The sequence below is a fragment of the Sarcophilus harrisii genome, chromosome 3 (genome assembly GCF_902635505.1).
Source record: "Sarcophilus harrisii chromosome 3, mSarHar1.11, whole genome shotgun sequence".
Classification (NCBI taxonomy): Eukaryota; Metazoa; Chordata; class Mammalia; order Dasyuromorphia; family Dasyuridae; genus Sarcophilus; species Sarcophilus harrisii.
This window is the reverse complement of record NC_045428.1, coordinates 307,332,628-307,346,276: the sequence shown is the minus strand read 5'-3', so window position 1 is coordinate 307,346,276 and position 13,649 is coordinate 307,332,628. Positions and strand designations below refer to the sequence as shown.

Here is a 13,649-nt window from a genome sequence, read left to right as displayed (position 1 = left end):
AAGAACTAACCCTTTTTCATTTTACTCAGAAATGAAATACCAAATTTATCCTACTCCTTAAAAGACAGGCCCCATAGAACTGAACTGATGACCTACTTTTCAATTTTATCAAGCCCTAGATATATCAATTACAGTTGGTATACTCCAGGGTTTGATATTAAGACTGAAATTGCATTTATAGATTACTTGCTGTCATGCTTTGAAAAGAAAAGATGAGAGATATCCCACTTCTTTCTTAATTTGTTTAGCTTATTCCTCTTATTTGTTCTCCCCCTTTTTCCTTATAGTACTTTGTTTTCTGCTTTTCTCTATTTCCACCTTGCTCTTGGATTTCCCCTATTACAAATTAGGCCTTACTTTCACATAGAGGAGAAAAATGTCAAATTGTCTCCCTGTTCCTGAGCCTAAAGTGAATGATGAGGGTTTTTTTTGGGGGGGGGTTGTTTTTTGTTATTTTCTGACCTTACAAAATAGTTCCCTGGAACATGTTCTTTGGAGGGGATCTTGTAGTTTCCAGTTCATGTTTTTTTAGAAAAGCATAATAAAATCCCAACCAAAAGAAATTGATAAGGAAGGAAGTCATAAAACAGTTTCCAAGAAACTTCTTGGAAATTCTTCCCAAATTCTGTTCTAATCACGAAAAAATCAAAATGAGTAAGTCCTTAGATTTGCTTTTATGTACTGCTTTCATTACAAAACAGAGCATAAATGAATATCAACTCCAGGTTACTAACCAATGTACAAAAAGGCCTGTTCTACATATATAGGACATCTCTGAGAACAACTGCTTATATGTGTGCAGAGGTGGCTAAAAAGACATGGGAAATGGCCCATAATATCGCTAGTGGTAAATTATACTTTGATTTATAGCTACGGTGATAGTAGATAGGTTTTATTGTTTGTTGTTATATGTGTATATATATTGTATACATATGTATACATATACATGTACAATATGTATATATTCTCAAAGATCTCTCCCATTCCTCATGACTGTGAGGCAACTTAAATGCTGCTCATGTTTTCCAGCAGGCCACAGTAGCATCACATAATTGGAAATGAAAGGATGTCCTTAGATTGTTCTCTTCTCCCAACCTTCAGCTATCCACAGAGCAGCTACTTGAGGATTCTGTTGTCATCTATTCTCTACATGGCTAAGCCCAGTGGACTTGCATAGCAATGAGTTTTGGTTCAGTGTCAGTGGATTGTCTGGTTCCAATTCGGGGCGTCATTATTCCTAATTCTGTTTAGGTGTGCCAGCCATGTTTCAATTCAATTCAGTTCAACAACAATAAAAAATAAATAAATGCCTACCATGTGCAAAGCACCATGCTAGCTCCTGGGGGGAAATGAACCAGTTCCTATCCTCAAAGAGCTTGCCTTCCATCAAGGGAGACTATAACCTACATATAGCAAACATAAATGAATACAAAATAATTTTAAGAGGATGAGTGAAAACTGGAGCTGAGTCATGAGAGGAGGTAATGTCTAAGTTGTGCTTTAAAGAGAGCAAGGGATTCTACAGGGTCTAGTAGAAAAGGGAATCCATTGAATTTATTGCAAACATGGAAATATGTATTGAAATGCGTGGAGGTGGGAGATGAAGTCTTTTTGTACAACAACTATCTTTCAAACCACTTCTTGTCAGACATCATGATTACTCCATGGAGTTTCAGATACTGAGTGGGGATAATACTCTATTTCAATCATGCACAGGATTGGCCAGTCTCCTACTTTTATTTTTCACTCTCTTTATTCAAGTGCCTCATTAGACAATATATTGCTTGTAGAGCACAATGTAAAGTCAACTTTTATTTGTATGGTTTTTCTTGTTGTTTGGTCAAATTCTGATCCTGTAAGTCAATTTGACTACTACTGGCTGATTCTTTTCCAGGTTTATTGCTATCATTCCATAGCACTACAAAGTAGGCTATAATTGACCTCAAGGATAAGATATGCTTAATAAACATTCAACAACCAACTCTCCAGGGGAAAAAGTAAAATACACCCACTTTAAGTTTACTTTGAAATTAACCTTTAATTTCAGTTTGCATTACTAACATTTTCTTAAATCTAGACAATCCACAAAACAATCAACTAAGCTCTTTTCTGTAGGATTCGCCAAATTTCAGGGTAGGAATGCCAATGTTGAAAATTTACCAATCAGTTTTTGTATGTTGCTTGGAACTGTTACAAGTATACACAGCCCATACTTCAGAGACAAGTCATTCTCACAGTCATGCTTAGCCATTTGCAGGATTCCTGATTTAGACCTACTGAATTGTTAGCCTTTCCCATATGCTATAATCATATCCTGGCAGGAAGTCCTTTATGATATAGAAGAAAGAATACTACTGGTCTTAAAATTAGAAGGCCTGGCCAGTTGTGCTGTTGTGTAATTAATAAATCAATTAATAAACATGTCTTAGGCACCAATTATGGGCAAGGCATTAAATTAACTTCAGGGAATTCTGCTCATGATATAAATGAAGCAATGTCTGCTCTTGGAGTATTTGTAGTCTACAGAGGAGACAATGGACACATTTCTGAGTATGTAAACAATAGATACAATATAATTAGACTTGAAGAGTAGTAGTAGCTTGAGGCATTAGGGAAAATGAGAATACAGGTAGCACTTTAACTGAGTCTTGAGGGAAATTAGAGATTGGAAGAGGCAGCAGTAAGGAGCCATGAAATCCCTTTGAGTTTTGGGTTCCTCATCTATGAAGACAGAGTTAATAATATTTGTACTACTTTTCAGGTGATTGTATTAAAAATCAAATGAGATTGTGTATAAAGTATTTTATGGATACATAGCATAATATTAAACAACAACAATAGTAATCATTATTACAAAATTTACAGCATTTTAAAATTTGCAAATAACTCTATGTTATCTCATTTGGTTCTCACAAAACCCCTCTAAGATGAGAGTGCTATTATCCACTTTTCTTCTTCTTTTTCTCCTCCTCCTCTTCTTCCTCTTCTCTTCCTCTTTCTCCTCCTCCTCCTCCTTCTTTCTTCTCCTCCTTCTTCTTTCTTTTTCTTCTATATCTTCTTATGCTAGAAGTTAGCATGCTATTTTAGAAAGGGAAACTACTCCAGATAAGGGAATAGTCCTTGCCTTTTTTTTTTTTTTTTTTTTGAGACTAAAAATTTTTATTTCACCCAAATTAGAAGTAAAAAGGATACTCATAGCCCAATTTCACTGCTGATTTGCATGGGAGGTTTTTTTTTTTTTTTTAAACCTTCTCTCTTTTTGACTTGGACCAACCAGGTTCTTCTTCCTTCAAGAGTCTGGTGACCTCTGTTTCAGTTTGCTCACGTAACCATTCTTACCTCCACGTTAGCCCTACTGTACCTCAGAACTCCAGTGCTCAAGTGATCCCCAATAAAATAAAATAGAAGTGTATGCCGTTACACTTGGTTCATCTCATAGCTCTTAAATGACTTGTTCATGGTCACACAGCTGATAAGTTGCTGAATTTTTTTGTCCACTGTGCTATCAAGAATGACTGAGCAGTGTAGGTCATGATTTATGCCACCAATGACAAACGATTCTGATATTACCAAACTGTAATCCTGGAGATGAACTTCTCATGGTAGCTTACTATGCTGTCAGAACATAAGTCTGCAAATAATGTTGAGTATAAAGTCAGTGGACACAATTTAGAAGTCTTGGTGGAATTTTCTACATTTCCTGTGGAGAAATGTTGGAAATTGATTTTTAATCCCTCAATCAAAGCTACATTTTCTTAAAGAGGACTATATTTAGACATTTTAATTTCTCTGTTACTTTCCTTCTAATTTAGGTCATTTCATTTTGCCGAGGTTTAGCTACTGTGTCACTAGATTTTCTTTTATGGCCTATTGGACCTCTACCTTAGATGATACAGAGAAAGGTGTGCAGCTAGGTCATGTAAGAGATAGAATGCTGGCCCTGAGTTCAAATTCTGCTTCAGAACTGTCTCTCTGTATGACTAGCATAAGTCACTTTAACTTCTTTCAGTCTCAGTTTCCTCATCTGTAAAATGAGGGTAAAAATACTGTTACCTTTTAGAATTGTTACAAGGATCAAAAGAGATAGCATTTGTCAAACATTATGCAAAACTGAAAGTACTATATAAATATTAACACTTATATAGCATTATCTTCTTTCTCCTCTTAATCATAGTTATTATTCTTAATTTAATAACAAGTCTGCCAAGAGGATATCTACTTTCCACATGGATATTAATGCTTTACCCTAGTCACCTTTATCTTTTACCAAGATGGTCACTAGGCTCATTCTTACCCTGAGGAAGGAGTCCAATGCTCCATTCTCCATAAATTCTGTGATGATCATGACCGGACGGCTCTTGGTCACCACCCCTTCCAGCCGGATTATATTTGGATGATCAAATTGCCCCATGATGCTGGCCTCACTCAAGAAATCTCTACGCTGTTTCTCTGAGTATCCTGCCTTCAGCGTCTTGATGGCCACATAGATCTCCCTCTTTCCTGGCAATTTCAGACGTCCTTTGTACACTTCTCCAAATTCGCCTGCAATGACAAGAATTCAGTTACCATTCTGTTCTTTCTCAGTCTTTTGGAGGGCAAGGAAAAGTAACTTACTGAGAATAATAACATTCTAAGTAGAATTTAGATTAAGGTGACAAAGATCAAAATACTCATTAAAATATAATATTATATCTTATCTCTTCCCATTAAACATATAGAGGAAAAACCAAAATAAATTCTCTATCTGTGCTATTACATAAGGTTCCTGTAACCAAAATACAATTTCAAAATATTAATTTTAATTTTATTACATTTGCTTTTTTATTTCAGTATTCCAATTGCATAATAGAAATGCAATAATCATTTTCCTTTTGTTTGTTACCATCTACATTCTTAGTGGAGATTGAACCAGAACTGTCCAGGATCATTGCTATTATTTTTAAGTATTGTAGCTCACTGAATAAATGATATTAAGCAATATTCAAGCATTAGATTAAAAGGGATTTGACATAGTTGCAGTGAAGTTAGCTACAGGAAAAGCCATATTGTTTCTACCTAAAGATTCTGCTGTTCTCTGTTCAGATATGCTCTAAACACTATTTTGTTTGGCTACTTTGTAACTGCAAAGAGTAGTTCTGTACCTGATCCTATGTGTGATAGTGATTAAATGACTATTCAATATAAAACTCTATCTTCAAAAGCCCAAGTTCTACTTTTCAGAAGGATAGCCTAGTGGGAAAAAACCTTACTCTGATGAGAAAAAACAATAATAGAGTACAGTATAGGCAAACATAGGGATGTGTTCTCTTGCTTTTTTTGTTCTCTTATTAACTTAGCAGTTATATAATGTATTCATAATTCTGGGAAGAAGCCACCTCTCCTTTACTAAGTTAGAAGTTATCAGGTTTCTCACTATAGGGAAAATCATAGGATGGAAGGAAATGGATTGCAATGACTTTGTGTATAAAATTGAACAGAGATATTAAGATCATCAACATGTCTTGGGAAGGTTTTGATTTCCCCAAAAGATTCAAATTGAATAATGTTACTTAAAAAGCATGAATATAATCATAGTTCAATATTGGTTATAAAAGTACCAAATGGTACTGTGAATTCCAATTGCACTTGTTTTCTGTCACGCAATGTGATAGATCCTTAGAAGTAGAGAAAGTATCAACAACAAACAAAAAACAATAACTTAGAGACCACTTGACTAATCTTTCACCTATTACAGCAATCTCTTTTACAACATTTTTGGACAGGTAGTAATTCAGTGTATACTTAAATAATTTAAGTGATAAAGAACTCACTTCACTCTATTTTAGATAATTCTAAATGTTATACAAGTTGCTTTTTAAAAAAATATTAAATCACTACCACCTTAAAAATAAATTTCCCAAAACTATTTTTGTTTAGTCCTTTTGAATTACACAGAAAAAATCTGTATCTTCTCTTCCACATGATGACTCTTCAAATACTTGAAGGAAGCTGTCAGTTCAACTCTGAGATGTTTCTTATCTAGGCTAAACAAGCTCACTTTCTTTGACCATTTCTCATGTGACAAATAGAAGGATGTGCTAGACACTTTATTCAGGACTTTTTTTTTCTTTTTTTTTAAACAAAACAGTCCCTTGTCTCAAAGAACTTAGATTTTATTGGATAGCAGCTAAGGTCTCATAAATATTTTAAAACATTTTTGTACCCAATACATTGGCTCAAATTAAGTTTTTGGTCAAATAAAACCACAAGGCTTTTTTTTTTTCATATAAAATACTTTTTAAAAGCTTGTCTTTCTATCTATATGGACATTTTATTTTTAAATACCTAAGTTCAGGATTTTAATTTATTCTTACCAATTATAATTTTATTACTTATTATCCATCATGATAGTATGTTTAGATTTCTTAAAATTGATTTTGTAATTTGATGTATTAGCTATTTTTCTCCTCCTACTACTCTTCTTTTTCTTCTTCATCATCTTGTTGTTGTTGTTGTTATCCTCCTCCTCCTTTCCCCCCTCTTCTCTTTCTCTTTCTCCTTCTCCTTCTTCTTTGTCTTCCTCTTCTGCCTCTTTTTCTTTGTCATCATCAGTGTCTCTGTCAGAATCCCAGCTGCAAAGTTTTCAGCTCCAGACGAATGAGAGAATCATAGAATCTTAGAATTGCACTTCATAGTCCATCTAGTACAACTCAGAGCCAAAAACAAATTTCCACCAAAACAGAGACCTGATAAGTGATCATTGAGTCTTTGTTAAAATAACATTAACCAAGGGAAACCTATTATTTTGGAGACAGCCTACTCCATATATGAATATTTCTAATTGTTAGGAAGTTTTTGTGACATTAGCATAAATTTACCTCACTGTTCCTTCAATCTACTGCCTTGATTCTATTCTCTAAAAATCTAATCTCTCTTCTACATGATAGACCCTTATTTATATACTTGAAAAGAGCCACCATGTTCCTCCTAAGGCTTTTCTTCTTTAGGTCAAATTTTCCCTAGTCCTGGCCATTGATCTGTACAGAGTATAGAACTAACTCTCTTCTTTTCCTGGCTGTCCTGCTTGTCCTCTTGGGATGCTTTCCAGTTATCCAACATTTTTCTTTAACTATGGAATATAGAACATAAAATGAATAACCCTGGTACTGAAAGGACTTTCATCTGACCCCCAGGAGAGTTACCCATGCACCTAATAAAAGTAATAATAAAATAATTTAATATTTATATAGAAACTATGTTCCAGGCACTGTACTAAGCACTTCACATACATTGGCTCATTTTATCTTCACAGTAACCCTGTGAGATGTTTTCTTATTATCCCCATTTATAGATGAAGAAACTGAGGCAAACAATGGTTAATTGACTTGTCCAGATCATCCTGATTTCTAGGCTAACACTCTGTATTCTCCATGTCATCTAGCTGACCCAGAGAAAGACTGGGCATGATGGTAAATATCTGTCACTCCTGCTTTTTCTAACAATCTATTTCTAGAAAGCTAAGGGTTAGTATTCATTTATAATTTAAATACAAGGTATCCCAAAAGTTTTCAGCATTAATAGCTTAAAAATGCACTAAATCTTTTGGGATATCCTGTATAATCAGTATTTAATTTATATTTCCATAGTTGAAATTTCCATATACTGTGATTTCCAAGTCCAAGATGGATTTTTTAGCTCAGTTGTCATGTTGGTAATATTGTCATGGACACTGAAACTTTCATTAAATATTAACTTCCTTAAATGTTGTTACATGGGAGCAGTGTGCAAACACATCATGACTGGAAAATAGTTTGCTGGTAAGGTAAAAAAAAAAATATAAAAATATCCATTCTAGCCTCCAATGACTTGCCTTTTTTCAGTCCCAGAACATTTAGCGAAGGTGACCAAAGAAATGACAATGTTTGTCCTTACTGTAATTAATTAAACAGGACATCAAGATCTCTGCTTCCAATAAACTTATAATTTAACACATGGTTGGGAAACTTGTTTCCCTTGACAACTAAGTTTTCAAAATCAGCATTAATAAGGTCAAATTCCTACTCCTCCTCAAGTAGTTTTCTTGCAATTAAGGAACACCTGAACTAAATGACAAGAAATATATTTCTTCCTTCTTCTGATCTGAATTAGCAGATACTCACTTTCCAAGATCCTGATAACTAGTTTGAAAACTTCAATAAAATAGATAGATTTAGAATCTAACATTAGAAAAATTCTATTTTAAGATAATACTTAGCAAATGAACTTTAAAAAAAAGTTACAAATTTTTTGCCTTTCTCACTAGCTTTAGTTCAATCACATATTAATCTCAATATCGTAATAATCTCAATCATAATAATCAATTGTTCTCAGCCACATAAATCTAAACCAGATTTTCATCTTCATATTTGACTGATTAGAAAAGAAATCTACCTTACTTTAAATTCTATCTTAAAGAAAAATTCTTACTGACACACCTCTTCCATATTTCTCTACTGGTTTGTTGTCTAAAAAAGCCCTCAAAAGTGTAATGTTTTTCTACCCTCTCAGGTGATGAAGTAACTCCTGTAGATTTTAGCTCCTCCAAAAAGATCTTTTTAATTCACTACAATCATACAATCTCGGCATTGGAAAGAAGAAAAGAAACAATATAGTCCAATTCTTACTTGAAAGGAGCTTCCTTCCCAACATTCCCAACAAGTAGTCATACCGAGCTATAGCGAGGGGAGTTCAATATTTACAAAGGTAACCATCTCATTGCTAAGTATTGTTTATATAGCCACAGTCTATCTCTATGTACTTTCACACAATTTCTGGTTGAATTAAATTCAAAAGATAATTTATTACACACTTCATGTCTATGTTTTACATACACACACACACACACACACACTCGCACAAACAATTTGAATATGTGTAGGGGTTTTTTTAAGTCTTAAAAATACCCATCCATCATGTCTTTTAATCTTCCTTATAGTCCTATAGGGAATGGTGGGTCTGTATTATTATTCCCATTCAACAAATTAATAACTAACATCTAAATGAGCAGGTAAGTTACAGTGGAATGACCTGGAGTCTAAATCTGGCCCCAAACACTTACTAGCTGTGTTACCCTGAGGAAGTCAGTTAGCCCTGTTTGCTTCACTTTCCTTATTGGTAAAGGGAACTGAAGAAAGAAATGGCAAAATATTCTTGCAAGGTCATGAAGAGTCATGGGCAACTGAAATGTTTCAATGAAAACAACAAAACAAATAATGCTTTAAGGCTCACAAAACATTATAACAAATATAAAACAAATATTATTTCATTTTATCTTTATCATAACTCTAGGAGTAGGTGCTATTATTATCATCCCCATTTGATTGATGAGATAACTGAGGCAGGCAGAAGTTAGATGACTTGCTTAGAGTTACATAGTCAGTGTCTAAGGTAAAGCTAAAATTTATATCTTTGTAGAGGGCTGAAACTCTGAAAAGGTGTACTTGAATCTGAGACTGTAAAGCACTTAAGGCTAATTACCTATTTGATGTGAGATGATGGTTCTATATACATATATTTAGATGAGATGGTGACGTGATGGCTCTCCTCACTATTGGTGCTTGCTGAATGTGTGCTGGTGAGGTAATCAGAGGCAAGGATTGGAGGGCTGAGGGAAAGGGTCAGAGTTGCTCTGCCAAGGATGAGGAGAAGAGAGATTTTTAGGCTCCAGACTCCAGAGTCCAGGATTAATCTTTGGTAAGTCTTGTGGCAGCTTGCCTGCCCCCTTCATTTCTCTCCCTAAAGACCAAGGACTTTGATTGATCCTGACTCTGACTGATCCTGAGGCTCTCCAGAGAGTTGCCCAGGCATTATATATCTTCTTTATCCTAGGAGTAGGGTGGGGACAGAGAAAAGCAGGAATATCTGGCCTATGGGCCTTATTATTTGTTAAGGCCACCACAGGAAATGATGAGCTGACAACTAGATATAATCACCTCCCACTGCTTGAGATAAATAAGTTGATAATTTTGGATGGTCCCCAAATAATGTTATAAATATCAAAATGGTCCTTGATAGAAAAAAAAAAGCTTCCCCACCTTACTGTAGGTCAAGCATTTTATCCACGATGCCACTAGAAAGTGAGTTGTAGGGACTAATGTGGAGCACAAAATTGTTGGCAAAGGTTAGAATAGAAATCAGCTCTTTCATGTCCTCTATGAGAAAAGGGGGAAAAAACAACTTAAGCCTCATTCCTAATTTTAGAAATAAAACATTTTAAAAAGGAAACATAATTTGAATTGAAATTAAAATAGGTGCCATTGGCCTAGCAGGTTTACATTAATTACAATTCACATTTGTAGGGCATTTTGACATTTAAAAACAGCTTTATGGGATAAGTCATATAACTATGACTCTATTTTTAGATAATGAAATTAAATTGTGATAAGTTATGTGACATGTTCATGATCACAGAGTTAGTAAGTTTCTTAGGCAGTATTTTAATGCTAGTTTCCTGCATCCCCATCTAAAACTTATTACATGGCATTTTTTTGCCTCTCCAGACAAAACTAGTTTATCATTAATATTGGTAGCAAGATCCAGATGATGAGAAACATCTGGTTGACTGGATTACTTTCATTTTTTATCTAGATGCTTGATGTTGTATAATAAATGTTGATTTATTGATGATACTTGTCAAGATGATGTTGGATTAAACATTTTCTTTGACACTGCCTTCCACCCCTTACCAGAGATGGAGTTAGGTACTTATGACTTTATTGGTATAGGGAACTTTTAATGGGGCAACCTAGAGTCTAAGCGAGTTGGCTAGAACACTAAGAATTAAATGACTTGCCCTGTGTCTCATAAACTCATCTTCTCGACCTTAAAATCAGCTTCATGGTCTACTACATCGTGTCTTCTTCCTGCCCTATTCTCTCCAAGTATACATAATTAAACAGAAAAAAATAAGGCTTGAATTGAACTTATGGTGACATATAGGAGCAAGCAAGGTATTAATTAATTACCTAAGATAAGATATGGGGCAGCTAGATGGCGTGGTGGATAGAGTATTGGGGCTGGAGTCAAGAAGACATCTTCCTGAGTTCAAATCCGGTCTCAGACACATACTGGTTGTGTGATCCTGAGCAAATCATTTAACCTTGTTTGCTTCAGTTTTCTCATTTGTAAAGTGAGCTGAAGAAGGAAATGGCAAGCTACTCCAATATCTTTACTAAGAAAAGCCCAAATGAGGTCACAAATAATCAGACATGACTGAAAAAAAAACTGAAAGAAGAAATAAAGGAGGGTTCTAGAGTAGAGACTCATCATATATTAGAAAAAAGAAGTTAATTAAGGAGTAAATTTCCATTGAAGAATTTGGTCCTTCTTTCAATATCCACATAAGAACAGAAACTATCAAAAGTATTATTGATTAATAAGTAAAGAAATATTTAAATAAAGCACAATATTAGTTATTCTTTGCTAGAAAATACAAAGGATTATTTTGTTCCTTGTTTTTTCTCCAACAGTTATGAGTACTTTACTTGACTACTTCAAATTATTGCCCTCTTTTTTTTGTCCTCCTCACTGCTCAAGAGTGATGTATCTTAATTGTATCAATTTCCTTATCTCTAATCATTTCTCAATACTTTGCAATATGGCATCCATTCTTTACTCTAATAGTTTATCACCCAATAAAAATGTATTTTTTCTTAGATTGTTTTCATTTTTCCTGGATTTTTTATGGAGACTAATGAACATTTTTCACAACTATCCTTCCATTATTTACAGAAGCTCAAAACCTAAGTTATTTTTACCTTAATTGTTTACTTTATCCTCCAAACAAATCAGTTGCCAAAACCTGTACTTCTTCATTGTTTTCTATGGTTTTTTTAACCTGAACTTTGGATTTTGACTGGCATCAAGCTAGTTCAGAGCCTTCACACATAGCCTCTTAACTGGTCTTTGATCCTTCATCTTGTCCACTCCCCAAACTACCCTTCACACTATGCAGTCAGCAAAATATACCTAATATTTCTCCTTAGTCTTTTGTCCCTGAACTATCAATGACTTCTATGACTCCCTATTGCCTACTAAAAAATACATACACACACCCATATATATGTATATAAACACATATCATATATATATATATGCATATATATATATATACACACACACACACACTTATCCAGATATTCAGTCTCTCCATTTTCTGGCTCTAACATATTTTTCCAATGTTATCTCATAATATTCCTCTTTAAGGACTTTTTTTCCTTTTAGACATTTTGTTCTCCAGCAGATAGATGATGTGATATGAATAGTACTAGACTTGGAACAAAGAAGGTACAATCTAACTTCAGATACTTGCTATTAGATGTTTGACCCTGGACAAATCATTTAACCTTTGTCTCCTTTAGTCACCTCAGTGGAAAAAATGGGATAATAATAAAACCTAATCAGAGTGCTAATAAAGATTAAATGAGATAATATTTGTAAATTGCTTAGTACAGTGCCCGGCACATAGTAGATACAATATAAATGCTTTTTTTGTTGTTACTTACTTAGACCAGTGCCTGACATCTGGTAAATATATAATAATTTGCATTGCTTTCTCTTTCCTTTCTCTATTCTCCCTCTGCTCTTTATAGTCCCACTATCCCACATACCTGGAATGCCCTCACCCAACTCTATTTAGCTTTTCTATATTTCTCACTCTACAATCATCATCTTCCAGTTTCTTGAATCCCTCATGGCATTCCCTGGTCCTTGTTGCTTTGTCCCTGATATCAAAAGAATCCTACCCACTCTTGCACTTACTCTGCCTAAGGTTGTAGGTTCAGAGCTGGGATGTTAGAGGTCATCTAGTTCAACCTCCTCCTTTTGGAGATAAGAAAATCAAGAACAGTTAAATCATTTGTTCAAAATTCCTCAGGCAATAAGTGACTGAGCTGTAATTCAAACCGTTTCTCATGAACAAATTCAGCATCCTCTCCGTTATACTTTCCATCTTGGTTACTGACAATAGCTACAGCCAGAGCTCTGTGTTATCCTAAGTTGGTGCATTTGTACAATGGTCCAGGTCCCTTTGATCTCTTCGATATAGGAGACAGTGTTAACTCATAGTCCCTATCAGGCCTCTCAAATCTTATTTGGAGTTCTAGGTGGGCTAGTTTCCTGAGGTACAGTTATATGCATTACTTTTCCACACTATATGAGAACAATAATGAAAGCCACATGGCAATAATACAAATTACAAAGTCCTTATATCCTTTTTTTCTGAGTGTGAATATACCAGTGTATATGACATCAATAATCACTGTATTTAGAAAGAAAGAATGTGGGACTGTGTTTCTGTTCTTTGAGATGTGTAATCAAGCTGGTATAGTGATGAGATTTTGAGCCTGAGTGAGTGGGAGAAAGATATTATCAACAGATTGGGGATATTTGAAGGACAAGCCTTTTTTCTGTTCTAATATTCTTATGATTAGAGTCAAAAGGGACAGTTGAGATCATCTAATCCACCCCTCTCATTTTATAGATAATAATAGCTAACATATATTCATATTGTGCTTTAAAGTTTTCAAAATTCTAAGGATGAGAGACTAAGTGATTTACACAAGGTCGGTCACACAGGTAATAACCAACATAGCTTGGGTTCAAATGAAAGCTTCCTAATTTCAAATCCTGAG

At 34.5% G+C, this 13,649-nt stretch overlaps 1 protein-coding gene across 5 annotated transcripts in view; it reads right to left on the bottom strand.

The window, feature by feature from the left end:
- Positions 1-13,649, bottom strand: part of EPHB1 (EPH receptor B1) — a 705,608-nt gene that overhangs the window by 64,435 nt on the left and 627,524 nt on the right. For all 5 annotated transcript variants that reach the window (XM_031959775.1, XM_031959773.1, XM_031959774.1 and 2 more), the window contains exon 11: positions 4,295-4,542. In XM_031959775.1, coding sequence (XP_031815635.1) covers positions 4,295-4,542 — 248 coding nt within the window. The remainder of the gene's footprint in view (positions 1-4,294; positions 4,543-13,649) is intronic.